This window comes from Saccopteryx bilineata, chromosome 4 (genome assembly GCF_036850765.1).
Source record: "Saccopteryx bilineata isolate mSacBil1 chromosome 4, mSacBil1_pri_phased_curated, whole genome shotgun sequence".
NCBI lineage: Eukaryota > Metazoa > Chordata > Mammalia > Chiroptera > Emballonuridae > Saccopteryx > Saccopteryx bilineata.
In genome coordinates, this window is record NC_089493.1 from 175,392,268 (window position 1) to 175,412,566 (window position 20,299).

General features: G+C 47.6%; 2 protein-coding genes and 1 pseudogene across 4 annotated transcripts in view; 2 read left to right on the forward strand and 1 right to left on the reverse strand.

Moving 5' to 3' along the window:
- Positions 1-4,858: 4,858 nt before the first annotated feature.
- RPS14 (ribosomal protein S14) lies at positions 4,859-9,758 on the reverse strand. 2 transcript variants are annotated; one of them, XM_066273023.1, is made up of 5 exons: positions 9,619-9,758; positions 8,383-8,533; positions 7,129-7,290; positions 6,462-6,538; positions 4,859-4,980 (listed from the first exon to the last, which is right to left on the reverse strand). In XM_066273023.1, exons 2-5 carry the CDS (start codon positions 8,529-8,531, stop codon positions 4,913-4,915), a joined length of 456 nt encoding a protein of 151 aa, XP_066129120.1. In that variant the 5' UTR covers positions 8,532-8,533; positions 9,619-9,758; the 3' UTR covers positions 4,859-4,912. The 2 variants fall into 2 exon arrangements, with proteins under 2 accessions (XP_066129120.1, XP_066129121.1); XM_066273024.1 differs by lacking the exon at positions 9,619-9,758 and adding an exon at positions 9,475-9,583.
- NDST1 (N-deacetylase and N-sulfotransferase 1) overlaps positions 9,716-20,299 on the forward strand; it is an 83,667-nt gene continuing 73,083 nt past the window's right edge. For both annotated transcript variants that reach the window (XM_066273020.1, XM_066273016.1), the window contains exon 1: positions 9,716-9,798. The gene's annotated coding sequence lies outside the window, so the exon portion shown is untranslated. The remainder of the gene's footprint in view (positions 9,799-20,299) is intronic.
- LOC136336045 (GTP-binding nuclear protein Ran-like) lies at positions 10,344-11,134 on the forward strand (annotated as a pseudogene).

Sequence of the window (20,299 nt, forward strand, 5' to 3'; positions counted from 1 at the left end):
CTGTCTATCCCTCTCTCTGACTGTCTCTGTAAAAAATAAATAAATAAATAAATAAAATTTAAAAAGTAATTATTAGAAAGACATTTCCTGCCTGACCTGTGGTGGCACAGTGGATAAACCGTAGACCTGGAACGCTGAGGTCGCCAGTTCAAAACCCTGGGTTTGCCCGGTCAAGGCACATGTGGGAGTTGATGCTTCCTGCTCCTCCCCATTATATCTCTTTCTCTCTCTAAAAATGAATAAATGAAATCTAAAAATAAATAAATAAATAAAAGAATGAAGGGGAAAAAAATTCCAACACTTAAAAAAAAAAAAAGACATTTCCTAGCCCTGGCCAGATGACTCCGTTGGTTAGAGCACCATCCCAACGAATAGAAGTTGCAGGTTCAATCTCTGGTCAGGGCACATACAGAAACAGATCGATGTTTCTGTCTCTCTCCCTTCCTTTCTCCCTAAAATCAAGAAATAAATTAAACTTAAAAAAACCCCACATTTCCCGCTTAACTCATTGGCCACAACTTAGTCATATGGGCCACACACCTAGTTGCCTGGGGAAGTGGGGGACAAGTTTCATCCAGCTAAAAACTGAGTCCCATTTACAATAGAAGATGAAGAAATAGTGTGTTAGGGAACAACTGTCTCTGTCACGCTGAGAGATTCTGATGTAATTAGCCTCTGAGGATTTATACTTGCATGCCTTCAACAATGGGGAGATCACTATCTCATGAAGCAGTTTTATTCCCTCTTTGACCAGCTCTCTTAGAAAACTTCTATGTTTGATACTCAAGTCTACTTCTCTACAACTCCTACCCACTGGGACTACCATTTTAGGACACACACAAGACAGCTTGCTCCCTTTCCCCAAGACAAAACTTTATCTATTTGAAGTCCCTTATAAAATTTCTCTCTGGATCACCCTGGAAGCCACATCATGGGAAAGGTTTTCTTGATCCTGCTCTGAGATTGAGAATGGCCTTGATAGGACCCTCCTGAATGACAGAAAGCCTCATCACCACCCAGATCCTTGATGCTTGAAGCAGAAACAGCTGGCAAGGCCTCAACTGTAGATGGTTTTCTTTTCTTTTTTTTAAGACTTTATTAATTTTAGAGAGAGGGGAGAAAGAAAGCGGAGGAGGGAGCAAGAAGCAGTTGCTCCTCATATGTGCCTTGACCAGGCAAGCCTGGGGCTTCGAACCAGAGACCTCAGGGCCTGACCAGGCGGTGGCGCAGTGGATAGAGTGTCGGACTGGGATGTGGAGGATCCAGGTTCGAGACCCCGAGGTCGCCAGCTTGAGCGCAGGTTCATCTGGTTTGAGCAAAGCTCACTAGCTTGGACCCAAGGTCACTGGCTCGAGCAAGGGGTTACTCGGTCTGCTGTAGCCCCATGGTCAAGGCACATATGACAAAGCAATCAATGAACAACTATGGTGTTACAACGAAAAACTGATGGTTGATGCTTCTCACCTCTCTTTGTTCCTCTTTCTGACCCCATCTATCTCTCTCTCTCTCTCTCTCTCTCTCTCTCTCTCTGTCTCTGTAAAAAAAAAAGAAAAAGAAAATAGCAGAGACCTCAGGATTCCAAGTCAATGCTTTAACCACTGTGCCACCACAGGTCTGGCTGTAGATGATTTTCTCCAGAGAAGATTTATTTATTTATTTTATTTATTTTTTGAGGATTTACTTTTGTTTCTGCCAAGACCCTAGGGACACTCCTACCTGGGACATGAGCCCAGAAATCTGAGGATTTTATTTACTGTAAAGGTCAAGTCCAGCTCCCTCACTTTAGGGCTGGGGACAGCTAACTTCCTGGCATCGATTCTGGTAATTGTCCTTATGGCTACCCCAGCTTCCTTTGACTACAGCTCTCTGCTCCCTAATCCACTTCATCTTGATGTCTTTTTCTTTCTCATTTCTTTAGTGCCCTTGGGGGATCTCCCTTACTTCTTGGGAGCCCAAGAACATGTCTGTTTTTATTTACCCAGGATCTAGAAAGGACCTTCAAACTTTCTAGTTGACTTAACTACCTAAGATGGAAACCCATTTCACCCATTGTTTCAATGATTCATCAAACCCAATTTTTGCCGAGATTGGGCTGGGTACTGGGGGTGGCAGACAATGAACAAGACATACTCCCTGTCCTCTCAAGAGCTCACAGATGACGAGAACAGGCTATTAGGACGGAGGGTGTTGTAGTACCATGCAGGCAGTATGGAACCTGCAGGAACTCAGCGGTGAAGCATCTTGAGGGGCAGCCAGGAAAATAACTTTGAAAGTAATGAAAAACTGATTCTAACAGATGAGCAGAAGATAGTGATGCCAGGTGGGGAGAGCAGATACTAAAAGCCACGCTGGGAGGAAGAAAGCATGGGCAAGACTGACACATGGAGAGCTGGCAAAGTGGAAGGACAGGGCCAGATAATACACTGGCTGTTCATGCAGGAGACTGGGTTCTAGGCTGAAGACACAGGATGGGGCAGTGATAAAATGGCAGCAGAGGGATATAACCCATTTAGTTTTAGACCACCCAGCTGCAGGGGGGGGGTCTAGGAATAGGCAAGGGACAGGGGAGATAGGGAGACTTGTTAGGGAACTGTTGCAGGAACTCGGGTAAGAAAAAGGAGCCAAAAGTGGGGGCCATCTCTAGTAACCTGGTTGGGTTGCAGTTACAGACAGAGGCATCAGGCTCACCTGCCAATGCTGGAGTTCCATGTTCTGCACTCTCAGCTCAGTACTGCCTTGTCCGCCTCAGTGGCCAATAGGTACAATCCAACTTGAGCTGCAGAAATTAGCTCTCCTTGTAAACAAAACCCTGAAAGAAACTGCTTTCAAAGACCATGCTGATTGCATCCCTGGTTACCAAGAAATAGCAGGCCAAGTTGCAATCCCATCACAGGAAATAAAAAGAATGCTCCAGCAATCACCAGCATTTTTCCACCAGGATTCCAGCCAGCTGTCATTCACACTGCTTGGCTAAGAACTGAACAAATACAAGAATAACAGCTTCTTCAGTGCTAGGCACTGTGACGAACACTTTAATCTTATTTAATTCTTGTGATACCCTATGAGGCAGCCGTTATCACGGGAATTTTCACTAAATGGCTGAGAGGTTAAGTAATTCGTCTCCAAGTCGAGTTCACAGCTGAGGAACAGGAATTTTCATCCAGGCATGTCCATCTCTTGAGGGTCTGTGAGCCACATCCTGCCTCAGAAACCAGGCTGACAGTAGGAAAGCACCCTCATTTTTTCCTATTTTGGAATAACTTTAGATTAACAAGTTTAAAAATATGGTTTCTGTATACCAATCACCAGTGTCCTCCGATGTTAACATCTTACATTACCATGTGCACTTGTTAAAACCAAAGAACTACCTAACTGGACCCCAGGCCTTACTTGGATTTTTTCACGAATGCCCTCCCTGGTCCAGGCCCTTGTGTTGTCAGGTCTCTGTAAACTCATCTGGTCTGCTCTGCTCTGTACAGAACTTGTTTTTCATGACTTTTGACAACTTAAGTAGTTATTCTGGAGAATATCCTCTGACTGGGTTATGGGTTTTCAGAAAGAATTTTGCAGAGATGCAATGTTCTCATCTCGCCCCATCAGAGTACATGGTATCAACAGGATTTATCACGAACAGTTAACCTTAATAGTTAAGAGCTCTCCAGAACAGTCAGCATTTTCCCCCCACGTTCCTTTCTTGGGAAAGGGAGTCACTAAGTGCAGACCACACTCAAGGGGAGGGAAAATAAGTTCCTTACTGGAAGGGGGATTATCTATTTGGAATTCTTTTAAATTCATATCTTCGTTTACTAAAATCATGTATCAGCATGAGTTCATTTCATTCTTTGGGTAGCAATCACATTCATTTTTAAGAGGAAAATCGAAACGGCTGACTTGTTCAAGTTTACAGGAGCCATGGCTAGACCTTGTTCTCCAGGGCTCTTCCAAGGGGGAAGTTATGAAGAACATGACCTGTGTATTCAGATAATGGAATGTTACTCAGCAAACAGGAATGAAGTACTGATTCAGTTATGATCCTTGAAAACATTGTTGCTGTCCTCTCTCTTCCAACAACTCCTTGGTCTAACAATCACCGTTAACAGGGCCCTATGCCAATCCCTTGCAGAACACTCAGTACCATGTGGTGCCACTGGGTCCTTGGAGCTGAATACAAGTTTCCGGAGAGAACTTTTTCATCGCTGATGAAAATAGGGCTTGGTGTATATTTGTGGTGTGACTGAATTTTTATGTATTTTATGTACTGATGTGGAACAATCTCCAAGATCTGCCAAGTGAGAAGCAGCAAGCTGCAATAGTGTGCTACCAATTCTGCACAGAAGGTATGGGGGGGCGAGTCTACACCCACACGTGTTTATATATAGTTCAGGTCTGGTAGGCTCTTCTGGAAGGCTACACTTGGCTCAACATTTTCCATCCTGCTCTGGCTCTTTAAGAATTGGATCATTTTTGGAAGCAAGATATCCACCCTTCAAAATAAGGTCTCCAAGGCCTTGGTCTGCTTTAGTTACTTGACTGAGTAACTCAATGCCACAAGTAATGTGCAAAAGACGCAACTGCAGCACCAGTATCTCCTCTTCTTAGAGGCTCCTCCCAGGAAGCCAGTTTGCAGGACACAGGCTCACCCACTGACCCGTGTCAGGGGCGGGGTCAAACTCTCCAGTGTTCCTCTCTGATAGGTTATATATGTCCTCTGAAGCAACACACCTATCGAATGTCTGCTGACTTAGCACTGCAGCTATGGCCCCAAGGCAGCCCCACACCCTGGTTGAACGCCGACAGAGAAAGGAATTAAATTTCCCTGAGTGGTGGCCCCTACATGAAGAAGAGACTGGAGTCGAAATGGTTGACACAAAAGCAGTTTATTAAAAGAAAACTGTAAGTTGAGGAGTCCTGTTCAGAGACGGCGACCACGGCGACCCCCCTTCCTGCGGGTACTGTCGGAGGGGATGGGGGTGACGTCCTCTGTGGGGAGGAAGAGAAACATCAATGCCTAGAGCTGGGTGGGAATGCAGGCCTGCTGAGCCACTGGTCATAATAATGAGCAGTGACCCTGCTTGCCCCCACACGAGTCCTCAGCAGGTAACAGATGGACGTGGAGCAGCCCCATCTGCTGCTTCAACCTTCCTGAGGTGGTGTGAACTCACTTTTCAGAAAGGGAGTCTGAGGCCCAGAGAGGGTACACACTTGCATAGGATGTCAGAAGCAGGCAACAAATCCAGGTTCCTGACACCTAGCCCAGACTCTAGTACAAAAGTCCTCTTAAACAGTGTAACTGAAGCCTCTCCTTTCCTTTTCAATAGGTAAAAGGTTGAAACTGTTCTGGAAAAATTTTTAGAGCCCTGGCCGGTTGGCTCAGCGGTAGAGCGTCGGCCTGGCGTGCGGGGAACCCGGGTTCGATTTCCGGACAGGGCACATAGGAGAAGCGCCCATTTGCTTCTCCACCCCAAACCCTTCCTTCTCTCTTCCCCTCCCACAGCCAAGGCTCCACTGGAGCAGGGATGGCCCGGGCGCTGGGGATGGCTCCTTGGCCTCTGCCCCAGGCGCTAGAGTGGCTCTGGTCGCAAAAGAGCGTCGCCCCTGGTGGGCGTGCCAGGTGGATCCTGGTCGGGCGCATGCAGGAGTCTGTCTGACTGTCTCTCCCCGTTTCCAGCTTCAGAAAAATACAAGAAAAAAAAGGAAAAAAAAGACTTTTTAGAGAAGGCTGACTTGAGGGATCAGTACACGCTGCCACCAAGTGCACAGAAACAGAGAAGGGCTCACGCCTGTGGCTACACAAACGGAGGGGACCTGCTGGGATTCTCAACCACGGAACTGCTTTACTGCCCCTGCATTCATTTTTGACACAAGTGGCATGCCTCCTGACAGTCACAGGTACACCCGGAGACACTGCAGACCACTCCAATAAAGCAGTCACACGTGTTTTTGCCTCCTCAGTGCCTGTTTACACTATACTGCAGTGTATCAACTGTGCACCAGCATTACATCTAAAAACAGCAATGCACACACCTCAATTTAGAAAAATGTCATTGCTAGAAAATGCTAACCATCAGATAAGACTGTTAGGAAAATGGGGCCAATATACTGTCTTAGCGCAGGGCTGTCACAAACCTTCAATTTGTAAATAACAAATCAGTGAAGCACAACAACACAAGGTCTGCCTGTCGCAGGCACAGACCACGCAGGAGGCAGCCTACTCAGAATGCCAGGAGTAACCCCTTGAGAACACCACAAAGGGAAGGACAATTCACCCTCTTTAGTTCCACCAGTCAGAGTCAGGCAGAGGTCCCCAGATTTGTATGTCATAGGGTGCCCCTCAGTCTGCATTAACAAAGCCAACTGCCAACAGTCACCAGACCAAGCCCTGCAGCCACTGAGCACGCCACACGCTCTCTGGGGTCAATACTTCGAAGCAAATCCAAGCATTAGCTGCAGGGGGCACTTACCAATCCGTCCGATCTTCATTCCCGAGCGGGCAAGAGCTCTGAGAGCTGACTGAGCCCCTGGTCCCGGGGTCTTGGTCCTAGGAAACGAAGGTCTAGTCATTTAAGGATCTGCAAACTTTTCCTTAAAGGGCCAGACAGTAAATATTTCAGGCTTAATGGGCCACTTACAATTTTATAACAAACTTTAAAAAAACCTTTTAAAAACATAAGTCGGGTTCTCAGTCCACAGACCAAACAGTAACCAGCAGCGGGCCAGATTCGCCCACTGGCTGTTTGCACCTTACTCTGCTGCAGCCCGTCCAAAGGACTGCCCCCTTCAGCCACCCACCCAAGAGCAAGACACTACCACCTCTCCATTGTACCAGCTTACCAACTTCCTATCTGGTCTGTTCCCCACAGAAGTCGTGTCTAACAACTGCAGCCCCATCTCCCCTCTGCATCCCAGTCTAAATCCTTACCAGGACCTTCATGACCCAGCAAGACCTCTCTAATCACCGTCATGCCACGTATTCCCACAGATGTGCCCAGTTCACTCCCATCTTAGGACCTTTTTCTAGTAGCTGTCTCTGGCTGAAATACTCCCATCTTTCCTTCACCAGACCGACTCCTGGCACATTTAGGTCTTAGCACCAAGCCCAGTGATCTTCCGACACAGCTGCAGCCTTACCTATTTCCTCCCGTGGCCCGGAGTTTGATGTGAAGAGCAGTGATGCCCAGCTCTTTGCACCGCTGGGCCACATCCTGGGCAGCCAACATGGCAGCATAGGGAGAGGACTCATCTCGGTCAGCCTTTACCTTCATGCCGCCAGTCACACGGCAGATGGTTTCCCTGGGGACAGAAAAAAGGCACAGGGTCATTTCTTTCTCATCCAGCAAGGACCCAGAAGGAGCATCATGTCCTAATGGGTAAGAGCGCCAAGTTGTGGTGTGACAGAGAATGACAGTCACCTTGAACATGCTTCCCTGTCTCTGGCAAGACTGCCACAGGCTCTGCCTTCACGGGGATCAGTTCAGTGGGGTTCAAAGACCCAAAATAGCCAAACTTTGAATTAACACTTTTTACATTTTTTTTTAATTTATTCATTTTAGAGAGGTGAGGAGGGGGAGGGGGAGGAGGGAGGGAGAGGGAGAGGGAGAGGGAGAGGGAGAGGGAGAGGGAGAGGGAGAGGGAGAGGGAGAGGGAGAGGGAGAGGGAGAGGGAGAGGGAGAGGGAGAGGGAGAGGGAGAGGGAGAGGGAGAGGGAGAGGGAGAGGGAGAGGGAGAGGGAGAGGGAGAGGGAGAGGGAGAGGGAGAGGGAGAGAAAGAGAAAGAGAAAGAGAAAGAGAAAGAGAAAGAGAAAGAGAAAGAGAAAGAGGGGAGGAGCAGGAAGCATCAACTCCCATATGTGCCTTGACCGGACAAGTGCAGGGCTTTGAACCAGAGACCTCAGCATTCCAGGTCAACGCTTTACCTACTGTGCCACCACAGGTGAGGCCTGTATTAACATTTTATATTTACTTCTGCATTTAATCCTCCCAATTATTCTATTAAGTATTAATCTCATTTTACATATGCAGAAACCAAACTTAGAATTTCAGAGACTTCATACAGATCATAAAAGCTTGTCAGCGGCAGCCAAAACCTGTGCGCAGGGCTAGCTATCAGTCCACCACCGTCACTACCAAGCACCAAGTGACCGAGGATTGCAGTGACCACCCCACTGTCAGGCCATCAACAAAACGCCTCCTCTCTTGTATGTCAGTGCCCGGGAATCTACTGAACAAGCAAGCATGTTTCCTTATCGGAACAGTCTTTTGAATTCTTTCAAGAAAAAACAAAACAAAACACCAAATCCTTAAACTGCCACCCAGTTCCAGGATCACATCTTCCCCCAGCCCCTTACTTAGTTGGATCCTGTCTCTTCTTCCTAGAAGATACTTACTTGCCCGAAAGATCAGTGACATGGACAAAAGTATCATTGAAGGAAGCAAAGATGTGGCAGACACCGAACACATTTTCCCCTTCAGCCACCTGAGGTCCAAGGCTGATGACCTGTTCTTCCTTCTTTTCCTTCCCCTTGCGCGGTGCCATTACTGAAAGAAAACCAAAGAACCCCACAGATCACAAATCCAAAAGTTAACTTTTCCCTGGCTATTAAAAGAAAACCCCAAGTTCTGCTCCTTTGGGGGCGTTTTCTCTTGAGAATCACCCAGCGAACATCTGGTCCCCTCACATCAAGTCTCTGGTTTCAAAGAGCCCCTAACATTTACTCACAGTTTTAGTTTACAAGATTAACACATAAAAGATACCACCGTGTTTTACTTGTCCAATTAATTTTGCTGTGAGTGGGTTGCCTCCTTATGTAGGTAGCCTGGGTGGTAGTGAACGGCACAGGACCCAGAACTTTTTAGTGTAGACCAAATGTCTCCAGGGAGGTTTGGAACCGGACCAAACGTCCTGGAGCAGGACAGACAGACACGGGCTCCTACAGCCGCAAACCGTCCGCCGCCAGGATCCCCAGGCGCACTGGAAACTAAGCGCTCAGCTCCTCCCCACCCCCATCTGCGCTTTCAGGGCCGACAGGCGCACGCAGGTGTTCAGCAGACACCGACGCGCGTTCCCGAACCGCGATTCCTGCCTTCGAGAAGCCTCGTCGCCGGCGCCCAGAACCTGCAACGTGCCGGACCTGGGAATCGCCCAGACTTAACAGGGCCATTTTCCTGCATCCCCTCCCCGAATTCTCACTACAACCCATGGGATCGGCGCGACAGTGACTCTTATTTTCCAGACGAGGAAACAAGTTAGACATTAGGCGCACGGCCTGCGACCGCCTAGGAAGAAGCGAGTGGAGTCGGGGTGGGCGTCCATGTCAGACTAGGCTTTCCGCTCCTTCCCAACCACGCCGTGCGGCCGCTTAAACGTAGCGGAGGTCGTAACGCGGGGCCAAGGCCTTCAAGGCTAGACCCGCGCTCACCCCCGCTTCACAGGCTCCTCTCTAAAGCGAGAAGGCCGCCTCCCGAGACAAGGCGAGAACCTGCGTCTGGGGTCGGCCAGCCGCGCTCTTGTCGCCCGGAACCTGATTCCACTTCGGCGGAAAGACCGCTGTCCCACGACCCCGGCCCCGCTGGACCCCCTTGCCACAGGATGCTACCAGATTGTCCTCACCCAGGGATCCTACCTTCGCGTCCCGTCCACACTCCTCCACCGGAAAGAGATTGGGAGAAGGCGGGGCGACAGGTCACCTTCGTGTCCCGGAACTGTACGTCTGAGGTCACGGGGCGAGGGCCTCCCGGAAAACGCTGCCTTTAACGATCCCAAGGAGATTAAGACTCGGCCTGGAAAGACGGCTTACTTAAAGGTAATGCCAAAGTTGGCTAGGGGCTGGGTGCAACAGGTCGGTGTCCAAAACCACCGCGCAGCTACATCTGCTGGGTGAGGCGGGCCTGTGTTTAAGATGGCGGTCGCCGCGTCTAGAAGACTTCCGCCCCGGCTCTGGTCAGCCTGGAGACGGCAGCGCACCTAGTGGTGCGGAGGGGAACAACAAAAACAAAACAGTCAATGAAAGGCGTTAAGCAAAAACAAACAAACAAAAGAACCCCTCACAAATACAGAAAACAGTGTGGTGATTGCTAGAAGAGGAAAGGGGGTGGGGGAGGTCGAAGAAGGCAAAGGGGGAATACATGGTGGCGGGAAGAGACTTGATTTTGTGTTGGTGAGCATCTGATGCAGTATTCTGATGGTGTGTTACAGAGTTATACACTTGAAACCTGCATGGTGTTATTGATCAATGTCACCCCAACAAATTCAATTAAAAAGAAAACAGGCGATCAGAGTTTGGCCTATTGTGTACTGAGCAAAATAAGGATAAATTATTTAGAGTCAAAGAGCTGGGAGAAACATCAGATGGCTGCCCACAGAGAACCACATGTTCAGTTCAGACTTGTATTTGGTTGGTGATAGTGGGATTAGAAAGACTACGTTTGTGAAACGTCATCTGACTGGTGAATTTAAGAAGCACCTTGGCTGCGGAGGTCCACCCCCTCCTGATCCACACCAACAGAAGACCTATTAAGTTTAATATATGAGACACAGCTGGTCAGGAGAAATGTGGTAGACTGAGCAATGGCTATTATATCCAAACCCAGTGTGTTTGATATACTGTAACTTTGAGAGTTACTTACAGGAATGTGTTTAATTAGCATGGAGATCTGATAAGAATGTGTGAAAAATCCCTATTGTGTTGTGTGGCAACAAAGTGGATATTAAGGATGGGAAAGTTAAGGCAAAATGAGTTGTCTTCCACCAACAGAAGAACCTTCAGTACTATGATATTTCTGCCAAAAGTAACTACAACTTTGAAAAGCCCCCTTCTTCTGGGGCCTGCTCTGTGGTGGTGCAGTGGATAAAGCATCGACCAGGAACACTGAGGTTGCCAGTTCAAAACCCAGGGCTGGCCTGCTCAAGGCACATAGGAGTTGATGCTTACTGCTCCTCCCCCCTTCTCTCTCTCTCTCTCTCTCTCTCTCTCTCTTCTCTCTCCCTAAAATGAATAAATTTTTTTTAAAAAGAAAAAAGAAAAGCCCTTCTTCTAGCTTGCTAGAAAACTAATCAGAGACCTTAACTTGGAGTTTGTTGCCGTGCCTATCCTTACTCCACCAGAAGTTGTCATGGACCCAACTTTGGCAGCACAATAATGAGCATGATCTAGACCAGGGGTCCCCAAACTACGGCCCGCGGGCCACATGTGGCCCCCTGAGGCCATTTATCCGGCCCTCACCGCACTTCTGGAAGGAGCACCTCTTTCATTGTTGGTCAGTGAGAGGAGCATAGTTCCCATTGAAATACTGGTCAGTTTGTTGATTTAAATTTACTTGTTCTTTATTTTAAATGTTATATTTGTTCCCGTTTTGTTTTTTTACTTTAAAATAAGATATGTGCAGTGTGCATAGGGATTTGTTCCTAGTTTTTTTTATAGTCCGGCCCTCCAATGGTCTGAGGGACAGTGAACTGGCCCCCTGTGTAAAAAGTTTGGGGACCCCTGATCTAGACTCTAGATTCTAGAGGTTGCTCAGACCACTGCTCTGCCGGATGAGGATGATGGCCTGTGAGAAAGGGAAGCTGGGGCCCAGCATCAGAATCTGGTTTTATGGGCAACAGTCCTGTAATGTCAGTGGTGCAGCGTGTTTGCACTTTCTTGTGTAGCTAAGCAGAGCATATACTAGGTCTTGGAATGCTGAAGAAGATGAATGGGCTTCAAGTGAATGGGAAGTTAAAAAAAAAAACAACCAAAAAAACCCCTTTCACCTGACCAAGCGGTGGCGCAGTGAATAGAGCATCGGACTGGGATGCAGAGGACCCAGGTTTGAGACCTCAAGGTCGCCAGCTTGAGCACAGGCTCATCTGGTTTAAGCAAAGCTCACCAGCTTGGACCCAAGGTCGCTGGCTCAAGCAAGGGGTTACTCGGTCTGCTGAAGGCCCACGGTCAAGGCACATATGAGAAAGCAATCAATGAACAACTAAGGTGTCACAACAAAAACTGATGATTGATGCTTCTCATCTCTCTCCATTCCTGTCTGTCTGTTTCTGTCTATCCCTGTCTCTGTCTCTGTAAAAAACAACCTTTCCTATTTTGGACCTGCATATTTAGCTGTTTTGGAACACAGGCGTTTCCTTCTTGAGTTTCAAATATGACTGCTGCAATCACATCGCAACATTCAGTGGTGAAACCTTGTTTGTTACTGTCATTCCCATTCCTTTTTGTTTAGAATCAGAATAAAGTTATATTTCAAATAGCTAAAAGAAAAAATAAATTATTCAGCACTTGTTATTATTATATATCAACCTGGGGTAAGTGATTCATATACTTTGCTTCATTAATCAAATAGATACTGTTTTGATTTTCTACACTGAGATTACACATTTGTGACCAATTTGGAATTCTAACTTCAATGCCTATGTTTAGTAGCTACTTCCATATATCCCACTGATAATATTGAAGGACTTTAAAAAGTTGGAAGAATGTGCCTGACCAGACGGTGGTGCAGTGGATAGAGCATTGGACTGGGATGTGGAGGATCCAGGTTTGAGACCCAGAGCTTGCCAGCTTGAGTGCGGGCTCATCTGGTTTGAGCAAGGCTCACCAGCTTGAGCCCAAGGTCGCTGGCTCGAGCAAGGGGTTGCTTGGTCTGCTGTAGCCCCCCGGTCAAGGCACATATGAGAAATCAATCAATGAACAACTAAGGAGCTGCCAAAAAAAATTGATTTTTCTCATCTCTCTCCCTTCCTGTCTGCCTGTCCCTCTCTCTGACTTTATCTGTCTCTGCCACAAAACAAACAAACAAAAAGTTGGAAGAATGTATAGATGGAGATATTGAGAAAGGTCAAGAAGTAGGTTATGAATATTTTTGTGTGTATGTACATATCTTATAGGTGTGTATGTATGTATGTATATATGTATGGATATTAAGCCTGTATAATTAATGGACTTTATTGAACAAAATGAGTGATTATTCAGAATAGCATATAGCCCTTTGTGCACGGGAATTGATGCTACTGAACAACTTCAGCTCAATTTAAGGAAGAGCTTTTAAAGAATGTAGTGTCCCCTTTCCCCCTTTACAAAAGTAATCTATTACAGAAAACCCATAACATACAAATATGCATAACAACAAAAAAAGAACAAAGAAATGACAGTCTTATCCATCATTGTTAACATCTTGGTGTATGTCCTTCCCAAACATCATCTACGCATACATGCACAGAAGGGCCACTTCCTTTTTTTTTTTAAAGACTTTATTTATTCATTTTGACAGAGAGTGAGAGAGAGAGAGAGAGAGAGAAGGGGGAGGAACAGGAAGCATCATCTCCTGTATGTACCTTGACCAGGCAAGCACAGGGTTTTGAACCAGTGACCTCAGGGTTCCAGGTCAATGTTTTATCCACTGCGCCACCACAGGCCAGGTGAGCCACTTTATTTTTTAAGTTAATAAAATAATCTTAACAATATTTTTCCTTGATGGTTTAAAAAAATCCATGCTCATTATAAACAAGCCACACTGTATAGAAAAGTATGTAAAAAAAAGTAAAAATCATCTCTAAATTTTTTCTTCTAGAGATACCACTATTATTAAACTGGAACATCATTCCAAAAATAACTTTTGATACTTATATTTATGCCTGTATCTTAGTATGTAATATACAATCTTCCGTAAATGTAATTGTATTTTATATGCCACTTGGTAACTTTCTTTTTCACTCAACATTGTGGACATCTTCCCACAACAATTAGTAGAGATCTGCAACATCTTACGCAAATATTTTAAATTTTACTTATTATTTTGAATATTAAATGCATTCACAAAAATAAAAAATTGCAATGTTATCAAAAAGCATTCAAACAAAAAACCCTACTCCTCTCACCTCTGTCCCCAGCAACCCAACCCTCTTCCTTGCCAGCAACCAGATCACCTGTACTGAATCATTTTTCACTACTACATAATATTCCTTTGAATGGCTGTACCACTAATTTTTTTAACCAGTTTCTTATTCTTAGACATTTTTTTTTTCCAGAATTTGAAAATATAAACAAAACTGTCAAGAACACACTTGTGTTATTCTTTCTTCGAGATAAATTGGAGAAGTCAAAAGAAATAGGTATTTTTTACATTGATTATTGCTAAACTGCCCTCTAGTTTTACATTGATTATTGCTAAACTGCCCTCTAGAAAGTTCTTTTTTTTTTTTTTTTTTTTTTTTTTTTTTTTTTTTTGAGACAGAGAGAGGGATAGACAGGGACAGACAGACAGGAATGGAGAGAGATGAGAAGCATCAATCATTAGTTTTTTGTTGCGCATTGCGACACTTTAGTTATTCATTGATTGCTTTCTCATATGTGCCTTGACCGCGGGCCTTCAGCAGACCGAGTAACCCCTTGCTTGAGCCAGCGACCTTGGGTCCAAGCTGGTGAGCTTTTGCTCAAACCAGATGAGCCCGCACTCAAGCTGGCGACCTCCGGGTCTCGAACCTGGGTCCTCGACATCCCAGTCCAACACTCTATCTACTGCGCCACTGCTTGGTCAGGCTAGAAAGTTCTTATCAGTTTTTATTTCTGCTAAACTGAGAAACTAAATATGTTTCCTTGTATTTCTTCCATGATTAGTAAGCTCAGATATCTCTTTATGAATTGTTTTGAGTATTTGCATCTCTTTTGTAAATTATCTGTTTCTATTCCTTGAAAAAGAGGGTTTTTTGTTCTCAAATAGTGAGTTCCCCAGAGACTGGAGTCTTGTGGGGTGGATTCCTGCTTTAGATAAGAGTCATAGTAAATGAACAGACCTCTAGACCTCAGCAAGGGGCTCTGGCTGTGTAGCTCAGTTGGTTAGAGCATCATCCAGATGGGCCAAGGTTGTGAGTTCCATCCCAGGTTAGGGCACATCCAAGAATCAACCAGTAAATGCATGAATGAGTGAAACAATGGCAACATAAAAATAAACCTCAGCAAGGGGAGGCTTGCTGAAATGAGCACGACTTGATCTTACGGCTGAAAGCAATGCACGCCATCACCCCAGAACACATTTCTCCACAAGACAGTCTTATCTTCATCCCAGAAACCATCAGAGCCATTGCTTTCAAACTCCAATTTAATTATTTCATCAACATGTTTAGTATTTCTACAAAGAGCTGTCAGTTGTGGGTCCTTGGGAAAAAATTGTCACCCCTCTGGTCCTTAGTTTTCTCATCTGTAAAATAGAATAGTAACAGTATTTTTAAAAATGTATATTGCCTGGGCCTGACCTATGGTGGTGCAATGGATAAAGCATCAACCTGGAATGCTAAGGTTGCTGATTTGAAACCCTGGGCTTGTCTGGTCAAGGCACATATGAGAGTTGATGCTTCCTGCTCCTCCCTCCCTTCTCTCTCTCTTTCTCTCTCTCTCTCCTCTCTAAAACGAATGAATAAAAATCTTTAAAATGTATATTGCATTCCAGGTCAACGCTTTATCCACTGCGCCACCACAGGTCAGGCCAACTGTATGTAGATGTTCTGTGGAGAACAGACTGGCAGTGGGGGTGGGGGAGTGGGAGGTAAACCTAGTTTCCGTCTTCTGCAGGCTCTGACCCGCCTGCAGTCTGCGTGTATGGGCACCAGACTCTCCAAGCATTGAGCGTGTGGAGTGGAGCATTGCCGGGCCTCCGTCAAGGTCTTGGTCTAAGGGGAATATGAGTAAGAAACACGGAGCTCATGGAGCAGGCTTAGCGATGGTGGGTCGGGGTGGGGGTCAGAGACTGGAGAGCAACAGAGGACAGCTCTAGCCTGGTCAGGGGCCTCTGGGAAGGGTTCTGGTTTTTTTCAGAAATTAAATTTAATGGGGTGACATTGACCAATAAGAGCGCATAGGTTTCAGGTAAACATTCTATAGCATATGAACTATTGATTGCGTTGTGTGCTCATCACGCACAGGGGCCCTTTAAGTCGAGGCTCCGCGTGAAAGTAGAGGTTAGCCAGGACAGGAGGAAGAGGGTGGAGGAGAATTCTCAGGCTGATCTTAAGTCAAAGGCAAACTTCACTCATTCAGGATCACTTACGGAGAAGGCCAGAGGGGAGGAAATGGTAGGAGATAAGCTCAAAGATTGGAAGGTGAACCAACAGGGGTTCGGGTCAGGATATTATGTTGGTGGGCAAGAGGCTAAGCACACCCCGCTATGCAGCGCCTCTGTTTGTCCTAGACCCAGCTCTGAGGAGTGAGAGCAGCCAAGGCCGGTCCCACCCTAAGTGAAAGCGAGGGGCTGAGAATGCCTGCTATCCCCTGTATGACCACTAGGTGGCGCCTGATCTCCACATTGCTGGGGAGGGCCGGCCTTGCTGAGGCCAGAGTGTGTGTAGTAGGGAGTGTTAAGGGCTTTGTAGCTTCTGAGCCCAAGAGTTGGTTTGGGTGTGCGAGTGTGTAAACTTCCACTTCAGTCAGGACATCCACCTGGGGCATGGCTGTGAGGTGGCTTTGGTGTACCTACTCCTCTTGTGCCTCATCACACCCCCAGGAGCTCAGATTTTTATCCACATTTTCCAGAATAGGATGCTGAGGCAGGTCAAGGATGTGCGTGAGGTCACTGGGCTGGTTCACAGTGGAATCAGTGGACACAGATGGCTACCAGGCCTCCAAGATCCCAGTACAGGCCCCTGTGCACTTTGCCACACCACAGGGCCGGATCAGGAAGAACCTACTCTCGGTCAACCCCACGGGAAGAACAGGACCCAATGGGTTGCTGGCTCCAGGATACAGATCCTGAGTCACTTATCCATTTAGCACATTTGTTGAGCACCTACTATGTGCCAGGCACTGTGCTAGGCTTCGGAAAGCGATAGGATAATGGGTAGCATAGACATGACGGAGCAGCCCAGCAGGGGAGACAGCCAGCTGTTACACAAGTAAACCAGCCAACAGTTTCATCATTACAGACTGTGGTAAGTGCTGCGAAGGAAACAGGTGGACAGGAGACGGTTGCAGGCGTGGGCTGACTCTCTCAGAGGCGGGAAGGACAGGACTTTAAGGAAGAGAGCAGAAGAGTGAGAAGGCGCAGCCAGGAGGAGGGCTAGAGAAACGGGCAGGGTTGGGGCAGAGAGAACAGCCGGTGCCAAACATGCCAAGGCTGAGAAGAGCGAGGGCCTAAATGGAGGTGGGCGTGGCGTGAAGAGGGAAAGAGGTGAGATCATCCCGGAGGCCAGGGTTCTGATGTGCCCTGTGAGGAGCGTGTGCCATGTTCTCCATGCCGTGGGAAGGCAGTGGCAAGCTTTAGGCAGGGTGCGACTCGTTCTGATTTGTGTAGTTCAGAGTCCACTCTGGCTTTGTTCGGAGAGTCGGGTCATGCTGCTTGTGCAGGTGAGAGAGGATGGTGGCTCAGAGCACGATGGCAGCGGTGAGGGTGGAGGACACCAGTCAGATTTGAGAGATACTTCAGAAGTGGAGTCTAGAGATTTACACATGGATTGGATGCAGGGGTGATGATGATTCCAGTTCCTGGGACTGAGCGATGGGTGGACCTTGGGGCCATTTAGCAAGGTGGGGAGCCTAGAATCCAAGTGAGGAGGTCATGACTGGACAGAGGGTGGGAATCGAGTTTAGGCCGTGTTGTTTTTGGAGCCATCCATGTGACAATCCTAGGTTAAAGATGGGGGAGATGGTTGGGGCCTGTGGGAAAGGTGGGGGCTACTAATGTAACTTCAGGGGCCTCTAGATTGTACTTAATGTCAAGGGATTGGGTGAGATCACAGCCCACAGTCCAGGTGGCTGGACAATGAATGGGAGGTAGTGAGGGCCCCATCTCTGCAGGTGTGCGGGGGAGCCCGGCTGACGTCAGTCCCTGCTGCTGCAGAGGGAAGGCCCCTTTGAGGGGGGTGGAACGGAACAGCCTCTGAGGATGCCAGAGACCTGGACCCGGCTCGTCCTGGGGCTGCGTGGAGGAGCTGGACATGCTGACTCTGTCTCTTTGTCTGCTTAGACCCTCCTTCCCAGTGGTCCAGCCCCCACCGCCATCTGGCAGGGCTCCGAGACACAGGCCCCAGGGTGGGGCGGGGGCAGCCTTAGAGATGGGCTGTAATTTCAGCTGAAGGCAGGGCTCCTCAGTTTCAGGGCCACCTGGTATGAGTTTCCCCTTCGGCACCTCCCCCAGGACTATGTCTGCTGACAGCCTCACCCCTCCAAGGGCAACTGCGCAGCATCTCTCAGGGGCGGGCCAGGCCCAGGGAGCAGCTAGCTGCTGCGTGCCCACCGGGAAAAGCGTTGAGTCAGGTGGCACGGTATCCTGGGGGTAGGGGGTAATTGGAGGGGGCTGCCACGTTTAATTAGTGGTTATGAAGCCCTGTTACCTGCTCCTGAGAGGCCCCTCAGACTTTCATCTTCAAAAATTCCCCACCAGCCGGGATGAAAGGGCCAGGGAGGGGCCAGGTATTAATAGTAATTATTAGTTTCGCTAATAAAGAGAAGGCACAGGATTATCCCCAAGCCCAACTCGCTCTCCCCTCTTTGTCTGACTTTTCTCTCCTTCCTCCAGTTCTGTCTCCTCTCTCCTCCCTTTCTCTTTCTCCTTTTCTGCAGGCTTTGCCACTTCTGTCCGGCCTTTCTTGGAGGCCTCAGGATCTGCCCACCCATCTGGGTCTCATCAGCTCTCTGTGTTGGAATGTCTGAGGCCCGGGGATATTTGGGGAGCACCCTGTGCTTGTCTGGGTTGCAGAGGAAAGGTGGGAAGTGATACAGGGGTGGAGGAAGGGTGTGTTAGGATGTCTGTGTCCACTCATTCATTTATTCATTCACTGTTTTACAAATAACACCTACTATGTGCCGAGCACTGGGTTGGATTCAGGTGAGGTCACACATTGTGATGCACACTAGGAAGGGACAAACAACAGATATGATAGACAGCTATGTGGGTGGCCACTTTAGACTGGGGCCAAGGGGGCCTCCCTAAGGAGGTGGCTTTTGGGCTGAGACCTGAATAATGAGAAAGACCCAGTTATGAGAGGAGATTGGGAAAAGGGTCTGCAGCAGGAAGAACAGCCTTTGCGAAAGCTTTGAGGTGGGAAAGAACTTGGAATGTGTGAGGCTATAAATGGAGGATAAGGTGGCAGGAGGGGGCGGTTAGAGGGACAAGAACGAGATGAGCGGAGCAGGGTGGCACATGGGCATATGGGCATGCCACCTCTGTGCTCACACCAGGTCCCACGCTTGGTTAAATGCTCTGCTGTTACTGTCTTAAAATTCTTAATGTTTAAACAAGAGGTTCTGTATTTTCACTTTGCACTGAGCCCCATCAATTATGTAGCTGTCCCTGGTTGGGGAAGTCAGCAAAAGAAGTGAATGTTTGTATAGAAATGTGAGAGTTACTTAGTTGGTGTTTGGTGAAGGAAGGAAGGAAGGAAGAAAGAAAAAAAGGAAGGAAGGAAGGGAAGGAATCTACACACATGTGTGAGCTCATCTGTAGAGATGTCACGGAGCCACACTGACCTAGACAAGGGGCTGCGGCTACATGTAGAGGGCTCACACGCAGACATGGCCCCCTTGTCCCCGAAGTCCTGCCGGGCCTGCTCTATTTCCCAGGGCCTGCTGCCTGAGGGACTCCCAGGAGCTGTGTGCATGGGCCTGAGGCACCTCCATGAATAGGGGCTAAGGCCAGCTCTACCCAGGCCCCACTATGGGAAATGGGGTGACTCCTCTACCTCAGGTGGAGGTGGCCCTGCCCTGCCTGTAAGACCGGAGACTTTGGAGCCAGGCAGACTGAGTTCAAATGTGGCTTTGACATTCTGTGAATATGAATACTGGACTTGCATAGGTGATTTGCTTCTCTGCCTCAATTTCTTTATCTGTAAAATGGGTTCACTACTGAGAGCTGCTGAAGGGATTAAATAAGGTAATAAGAGGAAAGCCGTTGGCAAAGTCAGAATTTGATAAATACTTTCAATACTTTTAATGATTATTATGATGTAATAAATCTTTGGAGACTGGGGTAAACATTTGCTTCTGCTTCCAAATATCTACAGAATCATGAACAAATCACTTAATCCTCCTGGGCCTCAGTTTCCTTTTCTGTGAAATTAGGTGATAACAATTGAAACGTCTCTAAGGAGGGTAGTTGGGATGACCCCACACCACCACTGTGGAGCTCCTTTGTAAACTGATGTCAGTTGTTGGCACATTCTCAACCCCCGTGGGGACAGGATTTCTCCAAATCTGCCCACCGGGAGAGGAAAATACCCCTTGGTTCCTGGCAGAGCACAGAACCATTTCCCTGGGTTTCCAGCTCTGAGCTGTTGCTGCCTTCGCACTGGGAAGTGTGCCTGAGAATGGACTTCAAGTTCAAGGTCAGCCG

What these genes read in the sequence shown, in the direction of transcription:
- RPS14 (XM_066273023.1), bottom strand. Translation starts at nt 8,531, where the DNA reads ATGGCACCGCGCAAGGGGAAGGAAAAGAAGGAAGAACAGGTCATCAGC. An exon ending in GTCACTGATCTTTCGGGCAA is followed by an intron (nt 7,291 to 8,382) that starts GTAAGTATCTTC and finishes TTCTGTCCCCAG; the next exon opens with GGAAACCATCTGCCGTGTGA. An exon ending in CGGGCCACGGGAGGAAATAG is followed by an intron (nt 6,539 to 7,128) that starts GTAAGGCTGCAG and finishes TTCGTTTCCTAG; the next exon opens with GACCAAGACCCCGGGACCAG.